General features: G+C 49.3%; 9 protein-coding genes and 1 non-coding gene across 10 annotated transcripts; 4 read left to right on the forward strand and 6 right to left on the reverse strand.

The window, feature by feature from the left end:
- Window positions 1-2,067: 2,067 nt before the first annotated feature.
- AO090701000172 (aldehyde dehydrogenase family protein) lies at window positions 2,068-4,123 on the forward strand (the record flags this gene model as incomplete). The annotated part of the gene is made up of 3 exons (XM_001822995.3): window positions 2,068-2,328; window positions 2,403-2,584; window positions 2,656-4,123. 3 exons carry the CDS (start codon window positions 2,068-2,070, stop codon window positions 4,121-4,123), a joined length of 1,911 nt encoding a protein of 636 aa, XP_001823047.1.
- Window positions 4,124-4,264: 141 nt separating this feature from the next.
- On the reverse strand, window positions 4,265-5,668 carry AO090701000171 (uncharacterized protein; the record flags this gene model as incomplete). Its single annotated transcript, XM_023237442.1, has 1 exon — window positions 4,265-5,668. The coding sequence occupies one exon, from the start codon at window positions 5,666-5,668 to the stop codon at window positions 4,265-4,267; it is 1,404 nt and encodes a 467-aa protein (XP_023092022.1).
- Window positions 5,669-6,923: 1,255 nt separating this feature from the next.
- On the reverse strand, window positions 6,924-7,680 carry AO090701000169 (uncharacterized protein; the record flags this gene model as incomplete). The annotated part of the gene is made up of 2 exons (XM_023237443.1): window positions 6,924-6,929; window positions 7,006-7,680. 2 exons carry the CDS (start codon window positions 7,678-7,680, stop codon window positions 6,924-6,926), a joined length of 681 nt encoding a protein of 226 aa, XP_023092021.1.
- A 1,341-nt stretch (window positions 7,681-9,021) lies between these two features.
- On the reverse strand, window positions 9,022-9,765 carry AO090701000168 (F1F0 ATP synthase subunit d; the record flags this gene model as incomplete). Its single annotated transcript, XM_001822992.3, has 4 exons — window positions 9,022-9,051; window positions 9,114-9,200; window positions 9,284-9,679; window positions 9,757-9,765. The coding sequence occupies 4 exons, from the start codon at window positions 9,763-9,765 to the stop codon at window positions 9,022-9,024; spliced, it is 522 nt and encodes a 173-aa protein (XP_001823044.1).
- A 472-nt stretch (window positions 9,766-10,237) lies between these two features.
- AO090701000167 (nascent polypeptide-associated complex subunit alpha) lies at window positions 10,238-11,008 on the reverse strand (the record flags this gene model as incomplete). Its single annotated transcript, XM_001822991.3, has 3 exons — window positions 10,238-10,559; window positions 10,612-10,670; window positions 10,781-11,008. The coding sequence occupies 3 exons, from the start codon at window positions 11,006-11,008 to the stop codon at window positions 10,238-10,240; spliced, it is 609 nt and encodes a 202-aa protein (XP_001823043.1).
- Window positions 11,009-13,748: 2,740 nt separating this feature from the next.
- AO090701000165 (uncharacterized protein) lies at window positions 13,749-14,969 on the forward strand (the record flags this gene model as incomplete). Its single annotated transcript, XM_001822990.1, has 1 exon — window positions 13,749-14,969. One exon carries the CDS (start codon window positions 13,749-13,751, stop codon window positions 14,967-14,969), a length of 1,221 nt encoding a protein of 406 aa, XP_001823042.1.
- A 477-nt stretch (window positions 14,970-15,446) lies between these two features.
- AO090701000164 (protein transporter YIF1) lies at window positions 15,447-16,618 on the reverse strand (the record flags this gene model as incomplete). The annotated part of the gene is made up of 3 exons (XM_001822989.3): window positions 15,447-15,647; window positions 15,705-16,268; window positions 16,328-16,618. The coding sequence occupies 3 exons, from the start codon at window positions 16,616-16,618 to the stop codon at window positions 15,447-15,449; spliced, it is 1,056 nt and encodes a 351-aa protein (XP_001823041.1).
- A 277-nt stretch (window positions 16,619-16,895) lies between these two features.
- Window positions 16,896-18,942, forward strand: AO090701000163 (signal recognition particle receptor subunit alpha; the record flags this gene model as incomplete). The annotated part of the gene is made up of 3 exons (XM_023237444.1): window positions 16,896-17,114; window positions 17,171-17,456; window positions 17,624-18,942. 3 exons carry the CDS (start codon window positions 16,896-16,898, stop codon window positions 18,940-18,942), a joined length of 1,824 nt encoding a protein of 607 aa, XP_023092020.1.
- A 403-nt stretch (window positions 18,943-19,345) lies between these two features.
- Window positions 19,346-19,417, reverse strand: AO090701t00001. The gene has a single exon. It is a non-coding gene; the product is annotated as a tRNA-Arg (tRNA).
- Window positions 19,418-20,366: 949 nt separating this feature from the next.
- AO090701000162 (MFS transporter) lies at window positions 20,367-22,139 on the forward strand (the record flags this gene model as incomplete). The annotated part of the gene is made up of 2 exons (XM_001822987.1): window positions 20,367-21,788; window positions 21,852-22,139. The coding sequence occupies 2 exons, from the start codon at window positions 20,367-20,369 to the stop codon at window positions 22,137-22,139; spliced, it is 1,710 nt and encodes a 569-aa protein (XP_001823039.1).
- Between the last annotated feature and the right edge of the window lie 100 nt (window positions 22,140-22,239).

The raw sequence follows: 22,239 nt of genomic DNA on the forward strand, positions 1-22,239 counted from the left end.
TATGCACGACATGACCTATAGACTTTATTTTTATGACGAACAAAGTTTGCTTTTGGCATTGAATAGCAAGCGCTTCAATGAAAATGATGCGGAAGTAATATATCCCGATCACGTGAGGGTGATGCCTGTCACCCGCTAGATTCAGTATAACTGGACGGCCATATCCAATATGACTCCCTCCTTTGAATCACCCAATTTGCGTTCTATGTCCATATCTATACCCATAACTTAGAACATTAGTGATTTCTAGTGGGAGACTTACCTGTGTTGTCGTCACCATTGCCACTACTACTCTTGGTTCTAGGAACTTTTCGGTGGCGCAGGATTCTCATGGAGCGTCGCATAACAAGGTCGGCTGCTGCCAAAGAAGCTGCATCACTGGCAGCCGCGATAAAGACGTCAGAGCGGGAATTCGTCACTAAGCCGCCCAATTTAGAAAATGAATCACCCGAGCAACAGTCGCCATCTCTGGGAAACACTTCAAAGACTGGATCTGCCTCCAAGCGGCGCAAGACAAAACGTTTGGCTTCAGATATTGACGTTGCGAATGAGCTACCCCATAATCTGGGCTCGTCCGTTGATCCAAAGTATAAGGCCAGCGCCGTATCATCAGGTGTCAAGGAGGAAGTGATAGACACTCTTGCGAATGATTTGAAAAGTACTGTTCAGAAAGCCACTACAGCACCAAGATCGGTGTCGTCAGGTAAAAGCAAGAAGGCCAATCCATATCGTCTAACACCAGGAATTACTCCGTTCCCAGATTGGCCCCATCCAACTCCCGATGCCTGCGAAGAGGTTAATAGACTACTCTCCAGTGTTCATGGAGAGATTATTCCTCCCTCTACCATTCCAGAGCCGTCTCTGACTGTAACTGGTTGTGGAGAGGTTCCCTCTGTTCTTGATGCGCTTATTCGAACTTTGCTTAGTGGTGCCACTTCGGGAAACAATTCTGCGTTGGCTTTCAATGGACTGGTGCAGAAATTCGGCATCCTCCATGAAGGGATAGGCAAAGGCAGTGTTAACTGGGATGCCGTTCGTCAAGCGCCACTTAAAGATGTTTTCGAAGCCATCAAGAGCGGTGGTTTAGCCGATGTCAAGAGCAAGAACCTCAAGGCCATCTTAGATATGGTGCACAAGGAAAACCAGGAACGTCGGGAAATCCTAGTGAAGGGCGAGGACGCTGGACCGCCGGACCTCATGCAAAAGTCTGAAGGCAGCAAGCAATATGAAATTGCATGTGCAGACCAACACTTCCTGTCTCTTAACCACCTCCATACCCTAAACACGGAACAGGTTATGGAGGAACTAATCAAATACCCCGGGATCGGACCCAAAACAGCTGCCTGTGTCCTGCTCTTCTGTCTACAGCGTCCGTGCTTTGCGGTAGATACTCACATCTTCCGCATTTGCAAATGGCTTGGCTGGGTACCGCCGGATAAGGCGACAGAGATCACGGCATTTGGCCATCTCGAGGTGAGGATCCCAGATCACCTCAAATACTCTCTCCATCAGCTCTTCATCCGTCATGGAAAGACTTGTCCAAGATGCCGAGCAATAACTGGACAATCTTCCGCCGGATGGGACAAAGGCTGCGTCATTGATCACTTAGTGAAAAGGACCGGAAAGAGAAAAGGGGAACTCGCGACCTCGCCGCCCGTCAAGCGTAAGAGCACTGGCCGGCAGACTCGTAATGAGAAGGCGTGAGGGAGGAGGTTCGAAAGGTTAGATATTGTTTTGATGTAAATCAACGATCTAATAGGTTCCGCTTATTGGGAACCTTGTGTATTCCAGAAATAAGCCAATAGATAAATGTATGGGAACCAATGCAAGTAGAGTAAATCTTTTCTCAAAAATCTAAAAGACCATAGTAAGCAAGGGGAAGGAAATGTATTGTCTGATGTATGTACTATTCTATTCTATAGGATGGGTGGCACGTGCACCCTATCGGAGTGGCTGATAAAACAATGGGACCACTGCAGCTGCGCATCTCCGTCTCCCACAATCGCCCGCCTCCTGAAACCATCCAGACAGATACTTGGAGCTCAATTGCAGCTGTCTGGATTCAAAATGGAGGCCCTAGCCCCATACATCCCTCCAGCGCTCCTTCCACTCGCGCAAACTCTCCATGATCAAGTTCCCTTGGTCGGTGTCGCGCTCGTCTCGCTCGGCGCGATATACCTAGGGTACATCTACATCCTGGGAATAAAAGAGGCTGCCGTGCCATTTAACGTGCCAATTCCACCCGAAGTCCGTGCCAATTGGAAAGGTAAAGCGTGGGAAGATGTTCAGGGAGAGGAGAAAAAGGTGCTTGAAGGTCAACTTAGAGGGGTACGTTGACTCGTCTCCATATTTGTCTTTCTTTGGGGAATGTCAATGGCTGACTTTAATTTTCTCTCCTATAGTCGTGGAACAACAAAGTTATCTTAAGCTATTGTCCTGCGGATGGAAGAATACTGGGTAACGGAATCAAGCCCGCCACAACCGAAGACGTCGACCGAGCGATCCAAGCAGCGAAGATGGCTCAAATTGAATGGGCTCGGACTAGCTTTGCTGAAAGGAGGAAGGTTTTGCGGACATTGCTAAAGTACGTCACATTCATAGCCTCGATTGTTGCGGCCAAATACTGTAGCTAACCGAAGCCCATCTGAACAACAGATATGTGCTCGAGCATCAGGAAGAACTTGTCACCGCTTGTTGTTTGGATTCTGGAAAGACTAAAGTCGATGCGTCATTTGGAGAAATCCTTGTGACAGCGGAGAAGCTGAAATGGACAATTGATCATGGCGAGAAGGCACTGACGCCCCAATCAAGACCCACGAACTTTCTGATGATGTACAAAAAGAACATGGTCACGTATGAGCCTCTTGGAGTGGTATCGGCTTGCGTCTCCTGGAATTATCCTCTGCATAACTTCATCGGTCCAATCATCAGTGGTATCTTTGCAGGAAACGGTGTGGTTGTAAAACCATCGGAGCAAACTGCATGGTCCTCGGCGTTCTTTTTGGAAGTCGTGAGAGGTGCTCTTTCAGCATGTGGTCACTCGCGCGATCTTGTGCAGAGCGTTGTTTGTTTGCCTGAAGTTGCGGATTTCTTGACCTCACATCCGGATATCTCTCAGTTGACCTTTATTGGATCGAGGCCGGTCGCGCACAAGGTTTGCGAGTCAGCAGCTAAGGCACTGACTCCAGTGACTGTTGAACTAGGTGGCAAGGACCCTGCTGTCATTCTGGATGATGCCAGAACAGTGAGCGAGATCTCATCTATCGCGTCCATTCTCATGCGAGGTGTCTTTCAATCCGCTGGACAAAACTGCATTGGTGTTGAGCGTGTCATTGCCTTGCCTGGAGTATATGACAAACTTTTGAATGATGTGTCTTCACGCATTAAGTCATTCCGCCTTGGCTCGGTCCTCCTTGAATCCAAACCCGAAGATCCTCAGCAGAAACCTGGCGCTCCAGACATGGGCGCTTTAATCTCCCCGGCCTCCTTCGACCGCCTAGAAACATTGATCAACGACGCAGTCCGACAAGGCGCGAGCCTTATCTGCGGTGGAAAACGTGTCAACCACCCGAAGTATCCTCACGGTCATTACTTTGCGCCCACTCTCCTTGCGGACGTAACGCCTTCCATGCGCATCGCTCAAACTGAACTTTTCGCGCCAGTATTTCTACTCATGCGCGCCGACTCCGTACCCCACGCTATTGCGATCGCAAACTCAACGGAATACGCCCTCGGCGCTAGCGTCTTCGGCTACAACCATGTTGACATCGCAGCCTGCGTCTCCAATATCAAAGCGGGAATGGTATCTGTCAACGATTTTGGAAGCTACTATGCTGTGCAGCTGCCTTTCGGTGGAGTCAAGGGATCCGGATACGGTCGCTTTGCGGGAGAAGAAGGTCTACGTGGCGTGAGCAATATCAAGGCCCTCTGCGTTGACCGGTTCCCCAAGTTAATGGCGACTCGCATCCCGCCACGCGTGGATTATCCTATCTGCAAGGGAGATGGTAGTCGTCAGAATGGAACCGGCGCTTGGGAAATGTGTAAGGGCGTCGTTGAAACAGGATATCAGTTGACTCTGGCCGGTAGAGTTACTGGTATACTCAGACTGTTGAAGAACATGTAAGTTGGGGTATACGATTTTTATTAATTGAGCAATGTCACCAGCGACATTGTATGTATGTTCTATGTACAATATCCATATAATACACAAGGTGAAAACAATGTATCATAATTCAACAATCATGCCGTGCATAGTAAGTGGTCTCTATAGAGACCTCCACTGGCTCTCGAAGTCATGGGAAGTTTCTTCCATCCAACTCCCCAATTCCTCAATCCCCAAAACCTCATTTAGATACCGTCTTGCCAATTCTACCTGTCCATTTGCTCGCCCTAAATAGAACACCGCCCCTTCAGCCGGATTAGCATTTGCCGCCTCAATCCGCTGCGGAAGCTGCAACATAAGATCAAGAAGCCACTGGCCAAACGAATCATCTAGATCCATAGCCCACTGCGTAATATCCGAATCATCAGCCGGGACAGACTCCGCACTGGCGCGGACAAGAAGCTGAAACAGAGCCGGCTCATTGCGCGCAACCCGCACAGCCGTACGAAAATGTTCCGCTGGAATCGTATACGGCACACTATTCGTGACCGCAACGTTCGTATTCCTACAACGGAAATGATACTCATCGATCTTAAGCAAGGATGTAAGTGCCTCGGCATTATGTTCTACCAAAGCTGCATGAATACCCTTCTGCAGGGCATCACGCGACAAAGCAACATGCGTTTCCATAAGCTCGGAGGTATTGAATCCGCTCGCGAGTCGAAGCGTCTCGAGGTAGGCGATCGTTTCTGACGTGAACCCGTTTCCGCCCTTGAGAAATCGTTCTGGGAACTCCGTGATACCGAGGATGCGGTGCGTCTGGGCAGTCTCCGTTTCGTGACAGGTAACCGTTACAGAGACAAGAGGTGACACAGACAGTGTGTAGTGGTTATTATCTTTGTCCGTGCCTTCGAAACTGCGGGTCTCGTTTTCCTCCTCTTCGCGCGCAAGGAACCGTCTCAACTTCTCTTCTTGGTCTTCTGTCATCGCGATCCCCGCACTGAACCAATATCGCTGGATACTGAGGCCCATTAAATCAGGGAACCGGCTCAGTAGCCGCTGAACTGTGCACCATTTACACCGCAAAATGGCACTCTGCAATGCGGCCCGCTCGTTGAGATCAAGCGGGATATACTCCAGCGGCCTCAGGATCTTCGCAATTGCCGTCGCAGAGACGGCATCAAAAGGGCCCGTCGAGGAGGGGACATCATTCCAGAATGCGAAGAGTATCAATGCGCGATAGATCCGCTCGCTCGACACCGTTGCAGCGAGGGACGCCGACGCCCGAGGTAGATTGACGTTCAGGGAAAGCAGGAAGATCTTCTCGATCAGTTCCACCGGTAGTGTCTCCAGACGGCTGAGTTTCTTTAGGGGTTGCTTAGGCGGTTTTGCGATTAGACGTTGCGCGCGTCTAGTGGCTTGGCTTTGGGAGAAGTTGTATCGCTCAGCGAGCGACATTAACGGTCGGCCGCCGCGGCCTTTGGAGCGCTTGAGTTGAGGTCCTGCATCTTCGGTGGGAGCAGGGCGTTTTGTTCTGCGACCGCGCACTCGGATCGGCGTGAGCATGCCCGGCGGCGCGGAGCGGGTGGTCTTGTCACTCAAATTTTGTTGTCGCGGGCCATTGGATGGGAGGGGAGGTTATCGGGCATGGCGGGTCGGGAGTTGTTGTTGATAGCAGGTATTTTATTTGCTGGGTTCACTTTTGATATGATGTGGGTCGAGAGATAAAATCCTGGGTGCCTGAGGTTTTCTATTTTCTACTACGTTGAGCAGGTGGACAGTGCCGCTACAACAACTTAAAGCGGCAACCCTTACCGATGTATATCCGCTCTCTTCAGGAACAAATCCATAGGGCTGTCAAGCCACCTGACAAGCCCTACCTTAGTCATCCAACTCACTTTCTTTACCACTGGCACATGACGTCAGACCCAGCTCAACGCTTGTCAAGGAACGAACTCATTCCAAACGATAATAAGAATAGTAAACCACAATAAGATTCAAACAGGACGATTTTAATTGCCAGGTGGCGAATGCGGATTCAGTCACCTGCCGATCAGTAGGTAATGATCCTCGTGTCCTTGCCTGATTCGGCCGGCGAGAATCAGGACCGGATTCTGGTTCCATGTCAGTATGACGAAAATGGCGGTCAGGATTGCAATCTGATGGGCTATGGATTAATTATGCGCGGTAAGGACTGTCGAGCTGGCTCTGATGCTTGGTGACATACATCATTGGTGTTGCGTGGTGGTGAATCAATTATTTGGGACGGAGGATGTATATATATATATATGTCGTGCTGGTCTGGGTTCAGGGCTTTTTGTCTCAGCCAGAACCATTACATTAATTTACTCTACCACGAAAGAGAATAACAATACATTACCCTATTCAAACCATCTCCTAAGACATCATTCAGTGACTCGTCCAAATCAAGAACAAACCATTGACTTGACCATTGATATTTTTTTTCAAGATGGGTGCTGTTGTATCTTGTGTATGTTTCCCTCCTTCTCCTTCATTCTTCCCTTATCAGGAAAAGGTTCTAACGTCCGACAACAGATCCAGAGCGTCTTCCACGCCATCGGTGCCTGCCTCATGGGCATCGTCAATACTATCGGCGCAGTCTGCAAAGCGATCATCGACGGTGTCGTCACCCTCTTCGATGTGATCATTTCTTGCCTCACCTGCGGCTACTGTGGACGAAGGAGGAGAGGAACAACGCGAACACGGCGGTCTAGAATCTAAGTTGTGAATCACGGCGCGCTATGAATTACGATGGATACGCTTTATGCTTGGTCTTTGGTTTCTATCGGCTTTTGTGTTTTCAGTTCTATTCCCCAAATGTGTATTATAGTAGTGGATTGTTAATAGAAGCAAGGACGTTATCATATATGGCTTGTTCCCACTTTAGACATCAATTGGTCTTTGAGATGTAGCAGATTTGCAGGGATATCCTCCCATCGCTGCTCGACTAGTAGTTTGATGAATGGATCGTCATACTCGTCCGCGTACTTCAATGCTACTTGGAAGTGGTTTGGGAGGACAGACCAGCGCACTGGGTATTTGTAGCACTGGCAGCGGATGTGCATGTTGACGAGTCGCTGGAAGGTCGCGAAATCACGGTCCCGGATGACCTGGCGGAGGATGCGTCGCGAACGGGTGAAGGTGTCGTCTGCATCGATGTACGCGTCCAAAGAGAGCAATTGGAGAAATTCAAGCTTCGTATCAGTCCAAGGTGGGCCGAGCAGTTTGTTTGGCATGCGAGCCGGCAGCTCCGGCAAGCAGCATGGAAGGCGAAAGAGATCGAGGTCGGTGACTAGCTTGTTGGGCTTGCGGACCTGGAACGCCCCGAAGTGAAACCACACTGCGACTTTGTAGTCAATGTTGGTGTCCCGGTCTCGGGCTTTCAGTATCAAATCGCCTTTGCTGCGGCATCCTCCCCAGCCTTTGTCGCAACTTTCTAGGTTACTGAAGCGACTATTGATGTTGGCGAGAGTATAGTGATCTTCAGGGGCCAACTCTAGATTTCGACACTTGCGGCGAATGGCATGTTCCACGTACTCCCTTTGGCACTTGCGCATCAAGGGTAGTGTGCACCAACGAGAGGCAAGGATTTCATGTTGAAGGTCCCTTCTCTGATGTTCAGAGAGCGCAAAGAAGCACAGAGGCGGTGGTAGAAAGTCGGGAGTAAAGAAATCACTCTTTGAGCCCTCGTTCGCGCTGCTGAAGGCGAGTCGGATAAGCCAAGTGTATACCGTGGAATCAGAAAGCACTCTGGAGATATACAGAGAGGCCCGTGGGAGATTGAATTCAAGGCAGTGGAAGAAGATCTCCTGAATGATCTCCACAGGTAGATTTTCGAGGTGACACCGGTTCTGGCCCGGTGGTGACAGTTGATTCATCTGCCTGATGGACCCGTTGAAAAAGCTTAGTCGAGCAGTGGATCTCTGATCGAATCCAAACAGTGCTCATGGAAGATCTGTCTTTCGGTAGTCTCTAAAGAACAAGAGACGGATGGGAGATGGCCCCTTTCGTCATATCTTATGTCCGCAGCTGATCGGTCATCAACGGACAGTTTGTGGGAAATAAACCACAAGGCTGTGACCAGATGGATTGCCTAACAGTCTGATCACAGGGCAAATACCGGGGTGGGTGCTCACAGCAGCCAGTCTCCGGACCGCAAGATATGCGGGGCTCAGATCACTTGTCCCTGGCAGTGGAGAATTCAGAATAAGCTGTGTGATATATAGTGTTGCAATTAAGCGCCGTGACTCATCTTACCCCTGGCGTTACGCAGCAGCGCTGGGATATAAAGTGTAATAGAGGAGTCGGGCGTAACGCGTAGGCATCGGTAAAAGGGTGAGGTTCAACTGCCAAAGGCGGAACTAAATAACTCCCTCAGGTTCCGACATCAGGTTTATGTCGGACAAAGCAGTAATCGCTTTTGGTAATATTGAACTGGTATATACTTAAAATTCTCTCGCGTATTCATATCCGTAGAATATATTTAGACGCGAAGAGAACCGGAAACAAAAGACCTCCAGGCCCCTTGTACCTACCGTGGAACATCGTTAAACCATTATACTTGCCGCTTACTAGATATTCAAAAGCTGTGCGGTAGAGAAGAGCAGATGATAGGAGTTTTCAATCCACTAGTGCTATAGAAGAAGACTCTCTCTCGCAGTATTCATCGACGGGCTGAACATCGGTTACGGAAGCCAAAAAACAAGGCTGTTGGTTAATGCAGGAAACCATCTTGTAAATTGCACATTGTTTCTATACACGTCCCACAACCAAGTTCACACTGCCAGGCGCAAAGGGTATCCTAGCTGGCAAACATGCTTGACAAAAGAAAATCCCATCGTGTGATGATACTGGTCGAAGGAGAAAAGAGGCGTAAAATGACAGATAATGCTGATAGTTTAGACAACAGACATATCGCCGAAGCGCTCCTAAAAGTGAGAATGGGTATTAGTATGCGTAAAACCGGACAGCTGGATTTAGATGGTCTCACCTTGTAACCAGCCGGCATCCAGCGGCCCTTGCTGACCATAGAGGCGGTCTTCTCATCAATCTCGGGCTGGGCAGAGGCAACCTCATCCTGTAGAAAAGAAAGACAAACGGGTCAGTATATCTATACCTCCACTAAATTGGCATACGCAATCCATCGATGCCAAAACATACCACAGTGAGCTCATCGAATGGCCGGGCGGTCTCGATGTTCTCGAGGGTCTTCTCAAGGCTGCGGAGCTCGGCCTCAACCTTGCCCTTGGTCTCCTCAGCGCTCTGAACAGCCTGGGCCTCGAAAGCCTCGATAGCCTTCAGCTGACGGGAAACATCGTAGGTGGCGGGCTTGAAGGTCTTGAACTGGTTCTCGATCTCGTCGACAATGGCCTGGTTCTTCAGGACCTTGCGGTAGTGGGCGAAGTCGATGGTCTGGGGCTGTTCGGACAGAAGCTGAACCTTGCGACGGGCATCGTCGTTCCTCTTCTTGAAAGCCTGGAGAGAGGCAGCGGTCTGGCCGCGGAGGCCGAGAGAGCTGGTCACCTTGACCCAGTCAATCTTAAGAGCGGCGCTGCGCTGTACAAGAACCGTTAGCGGGCTTGAATTTTTCTGCGACCAATCATAGCCAAAGAATCGGAACGAAATTGACATACGGCGGCCATTTTGAAGTGTGAATTGGAGGGATATCGGTGGGAGAGGGGAGTTCAACGTGCAAAGACTGAGGTTCCGGGAGTGAGGATCAACTCGGCAAAGGTTTGGAATGGGGATGTCCCTCACGTGACCGATGGGTTCCCGTGTTCCGAACACAAACGAATACAGCCAAGACACAGGAGTACGGTGTATGTATGCATAGGGCCCTAGTTATCGACCTTGCTATATGGATCCAATGAACCCGATTCCTACTCCTACAATTTTTGCGATATTCAGGAAAGATATATCTAGAGATTTACTGACAGCTGAGGAAGCATTGGGTCGTTCAATTCTGCTTTTTTTGTTTTGAACTCTTGATTTACACTAGGGCCTGACAGAACATGCATCCTAGGGGATATCAACCTGACCTCTCACCCAAAGCCATCCTGCCAGCAGGGCTAAGAGACATCAGCCACTGATAGCGCGAAATTAAATGGGCAGCGCTTATATGCTGAGCGCCATGATGGAGTTCACGATATCATTGTCGTTCTCACGAAGAGCCTTGACAGCCTTCTTGCGCGACACGTTGGCCTGAGCCATGACGAGCTCGATGTCCTTGGCCTCAAGACCGGACTCGTCGACGGGCTCGCCATCATCCTCTTCCTCCTCCTTCTTGGTCTCGGCCTCGGGGACCTTGGTGCCGAGATCGTGCTCGTGGTCGTGACCAGCGTGCTCACCGGCGGCAGCCTCGGCAGCGGCGAGCTGCTGAGCAGCAGAAGCCTGGGCCTGGGAGTTCAGGTCCTCGATCTTAGCCTCACCGAAGATGCTGTTCAACATGTAAGCCAACGAATACATTCATAACTCAGAGAAAGACGTACATCCAGGTGTTGCTGGAGGGGGAACGGTAGACATCGGGCTGGTTGATGACGAAGAGGATCTGTAAGAGACGCATTAGCCTCTGCATTCACACATCTATGCCGCCCATCGCCGACTAAAGCACAGGGACTGTTGAGCATCGGAGGGAGGCGGGGTAGGTCGAGTTCATACGTTCTTGGGTCTGCGGAGAGTGACACGAGTGATGCCGGGAACGTGCTTCAGGCCGAGCTTGCCAATGGCCTTGCGAGCCTTCTTCTCGTTACGAGAGTGGATGGTGACGGCAGCACCGGCGGGAATGTTGGCCTCGCCAGCCTCAGACTCGGAGTCGCTGCCAGCATCCTCAACGGTCTGCTTGGGAGTCTCCTCCTCAACGATTTCTTCAACACGGGGGTCGGCCATTTTGTGAATTAGGGGAGCCTAAAAGGGCTATAAAATCGAGGGTCAGCAATTCGCACTCTAGGACTGTTTCGGTCGCTTGGAGGCTCGAATTGTGGCCCACGAAACCGGAGGGTCCCGCCCACGAAAACTGCAGGAATTCACCAGTTCCGAGCGTAAAAATCATCTTGACGGCCAGAGATACAATTATAACGTACCTAGACACAGAAAAGATTACTGTGGTGGATGAGGGGGTTTTTTTGGTCTGGTTGAAGTTGGAAAGGCGCAAAGCTGTGTGAATGTCATGGCTGCCGAAAATCGTTAGCGAGCTGATTGGGTCCCTCACGAGTCCCCCCCCCCAGACGCCGGGACACACAAGCGACTCAACCTACGAACTATGTATGTGATATGAATGTATCTATGAATGAATGAACGTATATCCCCGACTTTTACATGACCGTATCCCGACAAAATTTATCGGAATTGCTCTATTTCAATTCTAGAATCGCAACAATACAACAAGATTAAATAAAAGCGTTTGGTCATGAAAATTACGTTTTTTTTGTCTTGTTTTCCCTTCATGCTTTTTGTGGATCATTCCCCAATTTCCATTAAAAAGGCATGGCCCGCTGATGTCAAGATAAGTAAACCCGGAGCCTCCTTAATACTAGTAGAAAGGTGTGCCGTCTTTTGTGACGTACGAGCGTAACCTCTTGGTCAGGATATCAAGGTTCTCGAATCATTTTATGCTGCCAATGATAATGTGTACAGCGTCTTTTTTGCTGAAATCAAATAAACCCTCAGCAATGTAAAACCGTCCCAAAGGCACTCCCTTCACACTATGCACCGAGCCTCATGAAGTAAACCATCTACGACTTAGGAGCAGCCGCCCTGAGCTTGGCGTGAGCCTTCTGGACCTCGAAGCGAGCCTGTAAAAAGTCCGTGATGTCAGCCTTCCATCCGATTCTCATTGTGCGATTCCAGCGCAAGGCTCAATATATTTTCCTAGCCCTAGTCTCATCGTTTCCAAAGCCACCAATGGGGACCATCCACGTACCTGCTTCCGGAGGCGCAGGACCTTGAAACGCTCGAAGTCGTTGAGGTTCTTCCGACGCTCAGCACGCTCGGTCTTCTGGGCGAAGCTGGACTGAGCCCACTTGCTGTCGATCTCGCTCTTCTGCCAGAGCTTCTTGACGGGGCCGGTACCGGCAGCACGGGGAAGCTGGGGAATGACGAAGTGGGTGAGGGTGGCGTGGGCGAGAGGAAGAACGTGACGGGGGACGATCTTGTTCTCCTCAGTGGAAGGACCGTCAACCAGAACCTATTCGTTGCGACACTTCGTCAATATGATGTCCATCTCCAAATGTCCTTTGCCCATCCCAATCGCGGCTGTCCTATATCTCGCTCGGATCAAAAACATACACGTCTGTGGTCGACAATCTCCACGATGGTGGCCAGCTTGCCGGTGTAGGGGCCGCGGCGGATCAGCACCACACGGCCAATCTCAACGAGCTTCCATTGAGCGATCTTGATATCGATATCGGCCATGGCGAAGGCTTCCTAAAAAATGCCAAAAATGACGGTCTCAGTATAACAGTTCTACTGGGACGATAGACGGGCGCATGAATCACTCACGGTCGACAGACTCCGGGAGGTCGGTGGAGGAATTTGTTGTCGAAGTGGTCGGGGTTGTCGAAGGGTCGTCCGAAACGCACAAGTTCGCTCTGGCTGCTGGAGTCGCGAATTTCGGTCTTGCGGCGTTGCCCACAGTTTCTCGCTTAACAGCCAGTCGGAGGCCGTCGATGGGACCTGTGGTGCGGACTAGGGCTGCCTCGTTGTCTTAGCGCCGCCTTCGGAGCGTCCTATTATTCCGCTTCCGATCCCGTCGCATTTAAGCTTCATTTTCTCTGGTGGACTTTTTTTTCTTTTGTTCCTGCAAAGTACAAGCTTCAGCTTTTCTTCTCTCTACGGAGTACATCAAAACATAATGCTGTTTTGGGCAACGATTCACGATCAGCTGGTCTCGAACTAACTGTCAACAGCCTTCAGCATAATCCCACTGGTATGTATAACACGGTCTTTTCTTATATCTTCCTTTTTCCACACTCATATGATGCGGTAATTTGCGATTGACCCGGTGTCTGTGAAACTCTCGCCGGAGTTTCGATACAGCACTGAAGTATGATATTTAATTTCTTACATATTCTGATATGTGTTTACTACTCCACATGATTGTTATAACTCCATTCTATATATGGAATCATGGCTAACATGTCAAGACTTCACAGGTTCTTATGTCAATGATGACCGCCAACATTCTATCTCGGTCTAGAATAGGTACGTTCAGCATATTCCTTTCACCTGTCCATGTTCCGAGGAAGACAACTTTGCACTGCCTAGATAGTAATTGATGCTTCTGGCAATGATATTACCCTCATCACCAAGATCTCTGATGGAACATCCTCAATCTCACATTTTGATCCTGTTTTTTTTTTTTCGGAATCTGTCTCTAACGTTCAACGTTATAGGTTTTCGTCTACTGGACTTTGATAGCATACATAGATAAAATGAAAATGAAAATGATATTTGAACTTAATAGCATTTCACCATTGCCTGATAACCTTTCGATTTCTATATGTATGAGTAGCGTAAATCTTGTAGGCGGTAAACAATAACGTGATCATCACTGCGTGTCCATTCTCCAAAGCTTGAATACCAGCCAAGATATACTACAACCGTCAAACATAATACCAGTCCCTATACCATGTCTCCTGCCAAAGCCAAACTTGTTGCCGAGGCATTGCTCTCGTCCATCGGCCTCGAGCTAGTTTCTTGTCGAGTCCTCCAGACCCTCTGGGCAGGCTATGGCCATATATGCGAAATCACAGCGAGAGCTTCGGGAAACCAGACCACTCGAACTTCCAATGTGAAAAAGGATGCGAATGGTAACTTTCACCTCATTCTCAAACTCATCTCGCCCCCCAAAAGCGACGGCGATGAGGGCCACCTACGTAAATTGCTCAGCTACGAAGTTGAGCAATATTTCTACCAAGAAATCACTCCATCTTTGGACCAGGATGTTGCCGTTGCAAGCTGTTTAGCTTCCACGGGACACCTGCAGCAAGGCCAGAGCCAAGAACTCCAGGGCTTGACTGCCACTATCATGGAAGATCTCCGGCAGAAGTTTCCTGTTGCAGGGGAAAAGAGAGCACTTCTCAACCAACAACAGGTCTACGCCGCTATTGAGTGGCTGGCAAAGTTCCATGCCAATACCTGGAAACTGCTTCCAGATGATCTCGATAGATATCTGTTGCCGCCACTGAAGGAGATGCAAAGAAGGAGAGCTGATCCATCTTCAGGTGGTGATAAACTCTGGTTAAATGGGGGCTACACCTACCTTGCAACTCGGCAGAAAGAGCTTGCCTCGTTAATAGAAGATACAGATTCTGAGTGGTCTGCTGCGCTCTGTGAGCCGCCACAAGGCTCGGCTTTGTCGATTGCTGATCAAGTGGCTAACTTTCTCACCCCATGCGGCCGGCCCTATGAAAGTTATATTCACGGTGATGTCAAATCCGAGAATCTTTTCACTACCGGCTCAGGCGACGAGGTAGCCTTTTTTGACTTTCAATACGTTGGATTAGGCTTGGGAGTTTGCGATCTTGCCAAGCTCTTTACGTGCTCAGTACCGTTGGGGATGCTCACCAGCGACTACGATGTCCCTGAAGAGCTCCCTATGGATGACGGGGAGAGGGCCTTACTAGAGTGTTACCGTGAAGCCCTACTGGCCCGTCGCCCATCGGGCATGAAAGAATTTGATTATCCGATGAACATTCTGGTCCACCACTGGGAGACTGCGCTTGTGGATTGGTGTCGTTTCCAAGCATCATGGGGTTTCTGGGGCAATACAGAATGGCTCGAGGCCAGGGTTCGATCGATATTGAGGGATCCAGCTTGGCAAGAGTGGCTACGAAATGAAAGTGGCTAGTTCCTTGCTCAGGACTGATGCTGAGGCCTATCCCAACTTGACATCGCCAGTCGTTGGAGTTTGTAACCGTATCTAAGCTCAGCGATCGTTTTGGGGGAACATAAAGACCGAGAGTTCTAGACTAGTAAGAAATCCCCTAGACTATAGAATGTGGATACTTTCTTGAGAGGCCACGACTGTCAAAGCATGGCGAAGCGACGCATACTCACCAAGTCAATAGCTCTTAGACAAGTAGGTACATATTACGTAGGCAAAAATATGGTCTAGAATCTATCAGAACATCAAGAGAGTATCCGCCCAAATTCGCTCCTGTGCGAAACATGGAATAACACAGCTGGTATTATCTAAGATCTTTACATAGCATCCGTAAGGAAAGTCACCCACAGGAATCGATTTTCTCACTGATGTACGCCATATCTGTTTCTTCGTGAGGGCGTCTCTCGTAATTCGCAAATCCAATGGGGCCCAATAGCTCAATTACGACGCTGAACCAGCTACGTTCGAAGCAGTTGGGCCCTCTCGGCTCAGCACCCACATGAAGATGAACTGGATAACATAAGAATAGATGAACAGAAATTGGGTGCGACGATTGCGTTGTGACCGGGCGACGGTGTGCATCGATCCCGTGCGTGCATCAGTGGCTGAGTCCGGAAGGAGGACATATTTCAAAGAACGAAGCTAGATAATACGTTAGTCGATTAGTTTGGCGCCAAGGTCCAAATCCGAAAGACTTACCAAGAAGAACGCATTAGCTAGGAACGTGTAAATGAACACAACCCAGCCGACCCAACCACCGGTTCCTCTTCCCGGAGTTAGAACCTCGGATGTCACTAAGGTAATGATGATGCCCACAAATTTATAGCCTGAGTAAGCCACGAGATCTAGTAGCTGCGACTCATTGTTGATGCTGAGAATATAGGTAGCCAGCTTTAGACAAAGTATCTCGAATACGATGACTGCAATAGCTGTTGTCGTGATCGAACCAAGAAGCTCGGGGTGGAAGTTGCCTCTGAACCCTGCCAGCATTGCCGATAGGAGGATATATGTGACGAGAGCCATGACCGGAATATACATATCGGGGGAGTTCAGGTCATCGCGAGGGGGCAGGAACATGGTCGAGTATTGCTGATGGGAGATCTGACCATTGGGGCCTGTGGATGCCGCCGTGACACGGCTCTGCTGGCGAGACCATGGTTTGTGTCTCCAAGGAAAGAGCACCAGGGCGAGTTTATTCAATACATAGGAGTTGGACACATTGAAATAGTGTTTCAAGGCGGGAATGGAAACGTAGCGGTTTAGCTAATAAGATAGTTAGTCGAAAGAACAATAAGCCCGCCCTTGTGTTTTCAATCGCCTACATTCTGTTCCATATATTCTTGCCCGGCCATCATAGCGGTCTTCCCGACCTGAAATCCCATTTGCGCCGTGGGATCGTTGATGAAACCTCCAAATCCAGGGGCGTAGGTCCCACTACCGCCTTGCGCCGGAGCGGGCTGATATGGGTTGTTACCATAGCCAGACGTCTGAGACTGCTGGGATGTCGGAGGGGGAGGAGAGCGCATCATAGGGACGGTGGAAACATGCTGAGGAACTGGATGATGAAGCGGAGGTGACTGTGCTGGCGGCGGAGCGAAGGACTGGCGGTACATGTTTTGTTTTGCCTAGTTAGAGAACGGGTAGGAGAATCAGACAAAAGGAGGGTTCTGCTTTAATTAAGGAATGTCTAAGTTGCAGAATTGTGCAGAGTCGGAGGAGAGTGAAATAGTGGTCGGAGTGGGTGTTTATACGTGGCTGAACTCTTGGGAGGTGAAGGTCGAGGCTTTCCGCCCGCAGGATAATTTCCCCACAGTGCGGATCTTCTTGCCTTCTCCTACAGCCCATACCTTACACACCTCGACGCAATTTATTTAGCAAAGCTTAGTCGAAATGTTGGAAGCGTTCGAGATTCTCACTACTTCCGGGGTAGTTTTATGGTCCAAGTCCTACGCCCCCGTTGGCGCCCACATTATCAACAGCCTTATCAATGATGTCTTTATCGAAGAAAAGGTCCAGATCCAAGCAGCGAATGCGGCCTACCCCGTGTACAAAAAGGAAAAATATACATTGAAGTGGAAGAAAGTCAAGGAGTTTAATTTGATATTTGTGGTATGTACTGGTCTTACAGCATGCTGCTATCGTCGCTAATCTTGAGTTCGCCACAGGCCGTGTATCAATCACTTCTGCATCTCGGTTGGATCGACAAACTTCTGGACAATATCTCGACCTTGTTCATTGACATATACAAAGACCAATTACGGAGTACTCGTGTTAGGGTGGTCGAATATCCTTTTGACAAATATTTCGAACAACAAGTTAAGGAGCTTGAAGACAATTCAGCGCCCATCAATTCAGAGGGTGTCGTGACCGGTGCGGAAAATAAGAAAGACCCGCTTGTCTCGTCGGAACATGGTGGCCCTCCACCCCCATCTGTGCCTGGCCTTATTCAAGGTATGTACTTGTAGATCATAAGTCAAGAGGATATACTGACACCTATAAAGCGCAGCGTCAGGCTGCGCCGGGCGTGGCGACCTCTGACGAGGGTACGCCGCCCCAGACCCCAGATACTTCTCGATCAACCACGCCTGTCGCGAGCCAGATTCTGACTGCTAGAGGAGGACCTGGTGGCCGAGTTTCTCGCCGTGCGCGCAAGGCGGCGAACGCGGGCGCAAACGTTTCATCGGGGGATGAGAGCATCCGCAAGGGAAAGACACCGAAGGGAGGCAAGAAGATGCGCAAATGGGATGCGGATGGATATGCCGATGAAGATGATGGTACGGTTCTGGATTATTCCGCACCTGCTGATGGCGACGAAGCAGCTGCTCCGGCCGTGGAAGCTGTTGCACAGGATTCCTGGGGCCACAGAACTGGGAAAGGACAGTTCGTTCTGAAAGACTTGGGTGATGAAGTCCATTCTATCTTGGAGAATGCGGACAGTGAAAAAGCGAAGAACAGGGCCACCGGAATCGTTGGCTCAGGATTCAATGCTATCGGTGGCCTTTTCCGCAACATCGTGGGTGGGAAGGTCCTGACCGAATCCGATTTGGAGAAGCCCCTGAAGGCCATGGAGGACCATCTTCTGAAGAAAAACGTGGCGCGTGAAGCAGCAGTCCGCCTATGTGACGGTGTGCAGCGGGAACTTGTCGGAAAGAAAACAGGAAACTTTCAAAGTGTGGATGCTGCATTGCGCCAAGCCATGGAGTCGTCTTTGCGGAAGATACTCACCCCTACATCTTCGCTGGATCTGCTTCGTGAGATTGATACAGTCACATCTCCCACAAGTAAACAGCAGTCTCCCCGCCCTTATGTCATCTCCATAGTTGGAGTTAACGGCGTTGGAAAATCGACCAATTTGGGCAAGATTTGCTACTTCCTGTTGCAAAACAACTATCGTGTCCTGATTGCAGCATGCGATACTTTCCGCTCTGGCGCGGTCGAGCAACTTCGTGTGCACGCCCGGAACTTGAAAGAACTCAGTGCCCGTGAAAATGTTGGGCAAGTTGAGCTGTATGAGAAGGGATATGGCAAGGATGCAGCAAATGTGGCCAAGGATGCTGTTGAGTACGGAGCTGCCAACAAGTTCGACGTTGTTTTGATCGATACTGCTGGCCGGCGTCATAACGACCAGCGCCTGATGTCTTCTCTCGAGAAATTTGGCAAATTTGCCAAACCGGATAAGATCTTCATGGTTGGAGAAGCTCTGGTTGGCACTGATAGTGTAATGCAGGCGCGTAACTTCAACCAAGCATTTGGCACTGGCAGAAACCTGGATGGGTTCATTATCAGCAAGTGTGACACTGTCGGGGACATGGTTGGCACACTCGTGAGCATGGTCCATGCAACTGGTATTCCCATTGTATTTTTGGGAGTCGGGCAGCATTATGGAGATTTGCGAGGACTCAGTGTTCCTTGGGCTGTTAACTTGTTGATGAAGTGATGCGTGCAATGGTTCTTACTTTCTTTGTTTATCTAATTAAAATGATCTATTGCAATTTATTTTGAGCAAATATGTTTTCATTACAATCGCTACTCGCTTTGAAATGATGCATTCGTATCAATGTCCATATCGATCTTAAAAAAATGAATTAGAGACATGGCTTGGCTAGACTCTCAGCCACCTAAGGGTAGAACAACAATAACGCAATCTTTACTGCTGGTGTACGGAAGGAGTTGTATGGATGAAAAAAAAAAAAAAAAAAAAAAAAAAAAAAGGAGAGAGAGACAAAAAAGACCAAGGCTAGATATATTCCAAAATTAAAAGAGAAGAAAGAAGGTGTAAAAGAAAATAAAGAACGAAGTCCAGCTTATCAGGAGACAAAGGGAATAAAACAAAAAAGTAATGACCTACGCAGGGGTCGAACCTGCAATCTCTTGATTCGTAGTCAAGCGCCTTGCCATTGGGCCAGCAGGCCTTATTGAAGTGTTTGAGGGAAAAACAGTATATACAGGATAACAAAAAATACTCAGTGGTCACCAGGTGGGCTTTTTTGTGAAGAATACTCCACATAGTGGAGCAAACGCGAAATAGAAGTGGATGAAGATATGGGCAACAGTCCAAAGGTTTGACAGTATATAAAACGAGAAACAACCCTGTTTATATTGACCTTGTTCTATTGTGACTATTGCTTTGTTTTCATAGATCCTATTATTATGATACGCATTATTCTCCATACTGAAAATAGAATCCATTGTGGTATGATGTCATGTGCGGAAAAAGACATATGGCACGTGCGGGACGCGTGGGTGGTGGACAAGAGTTTGGCTTTGGCTTGGCTCTTAATTCCATTGTACTGGGTACGGGCCCCGGGGTAAGGAAAGACTCTGTACTCGACTGTCTCTTGCACTTCTTCACAGGGATAATGCAGTCTAAGCCGGGCCAATGATAGTCTTCTGCAGGCCATGACCACCAGTCAAATACTTTGCAATATTAATTTAAGGGCTTTGACCCCGGGCTGAGCGGATGACTCAGCACAATTCCCCCCAATTATTGGCTTACCTCATCCTCTATATCGGACATTCTTTTCGGCCGTTCCTTGTTCGTTGCCTCGATCTTAATCGTGCTGGATATCTTTCCTGACCTTTTCCTCACTATCAGATTCACAGAGCTTGGAACTTACACACAAACATCGTCATACTTTCTTTTGGTGGTGATTCAGGGTCAGGAACATCTCCCCTTTCATTTTCTTCGCCTCAACACCAACGCCACATCGCGAAAGCTTGGAAGGCCATTGAGCCTCAGCGCCCCCACTTGGACCGTTGTTGACGGTCTAATAAAACAAGTCCTTGTTTGTGCCGCTGAATATATGTGCTGAGTACGCTTGGGTGTCCATTACTCTGTGTGCATAACTGCCCAACCTCAAGATGAGGACGTCTGAGCGGGACGCCCTCAATCGGCGCCGTTCCTCCACACTACACTATCAGACCTTCGAGACACCGCCACCGAAATCGCGTGGTCGACCAAATTCGGGTGAATCTAGATCCTCGGCAGCAGATCATCCCCACGATGAACCCAGCCATAATGAGTCAGAAGGACACTCCCCATTGCCAAAGAAGCAGATGGCTATCCTGGCAATGATCTCCCTCTGCGAACAGACAGCCTTCAATTCGATCAGTCCATACTTGCCTGAAATGGCTTCGAAGTTCCCTGAGGTGGAAGAGAATCTGGTTGGCGTATATGTTGGAACACTTGCTACCGCTTTCGCTATAGCACAGTTCACGACAAATTACTTTTGGGGCTGGTTGTCAGACAGAATCGGACGAAGGCCGGTCATTTTGCTGGGTACTATACTGACGGCAGTATGCTTTGTTGCGTTCGGCTTCTGTAAGACTCTGGCTCAGGCGATTGTCGTGCAAGCTTTGATGGGTGCCGTCAATGGCAATCAAGGCCTGGTATCTACTTGCCTGGGTGAAATCACTGACCGGAGTAACCAGTCAAAGGCTTTTGCCTACCTCCCTGTCCTCTATGGAATCGGGGGCATAACAGGTCCTTTAGTGGGCGGCTTGCTTGTCTTTCATCATAACCCGTGGGACAGCAGCAAGCCCAATCCGTATCCATACCTCGCACCCAATCTTATGGCTGCGGCGGTTCTAGTGCTGGACTTTGTCTTGTCGATATTTTTCTTGGAAGAAAGTCTTGAAGACCCCGAAAGTCTACCTAAACTGCAGCAGAGGGTCCGCGATTTCTTCTCCTGGCTGTGGCAGTTTACCAGTCTTGCGAAACGGGCGAGATATCTGCAACCACCACACCCTATCCCGTATCGCCCTTTTCGCCAGGATTCTGGAGATACAGCGGACCATGACAGCGACCTTGACTCGGCTTCGGAGGCTTCCAGTTATCGTGACAATCATCGCGCAAGTTTGACATCAAGCGAACTGTTGAACCGGGACACCCTGTTGCTCCTCTTAACATATCTTGTTTTCTCCCTGTGCAACGTTGCCTACAATGCGCTCTTCCCGATCTTCTCGCAGGCTGCTCCTCCCACTGGGCGAGGTCTTACACCCTCAGAAATTGGTCTTGCGCAAGGATTTTCTGGTTTCGTAACGATCATCTTTCAGATCTGTATCTTTGGAAAGTTGAGAGATAAGATGGGAAATCGGTGGTCCTATCGCGCCGGTCTCTTTGGCTTTGTGGTTTCCTTTATCCTGATGCCCTTCATTGGCTACAAGGGTAACGACTCCGGAGGCCTGTCTGGTAAAACCGCGCTCTTAGCCGCTGAGCTATGCTTCGTGTTACTGGTAAAGACAATTGCCACTGTTGGCGGATTAACCAGCGCACTGCTACTAGTAAGTCTACCCCTTACATACCCCTGCCATCCAACAACCAGATAATAACAGATTCAACCATAGATCACCAACTCCGCGCCTGACCACGCAGTCTTGGGAGCCCTCAACGGCCTCGCCCAGACCCTATCAGCAGCTGGTCGAGCAGTGGGCCCGTTCGTGTCGGGCGGTCTATTCAGTCTGTCATCGCGAATCAAGCCCAAAGGAGAAGCCTTAGCGTTCGGCGTTTTTGCTGGCATTTCATTCGTTGGATTCCTCCTGAGTTTCGGCATTCAAGGCCGGTCCCTTGAAGCCGATGATTGGGAGAGTGATAGCGAACATTACAAATCTGACGACGAGGAACCAGACTCATAAGGGTCGGCTTTTTTTCGCCATTTAGATATTCCAGTTACGATTAACGAGCTTAGCACTGCTTTTATATGCGGGGTTTGTCTGTATATTTTTGATACATGGT

Source organism: Aspergillus oryzae, chromosome 5 (assembly GCF_000184455.2).
Source record: "Aspergillus oryzae RIB40 DNA, chromosome 5".
NCBI classification, from domain to species: Eukaryota; Fungi; Ascomycota; class Eurotiomycetes; order Eurotiales; family Aspergillaceae; genus Aspergillus; species Aspergillus oryzae.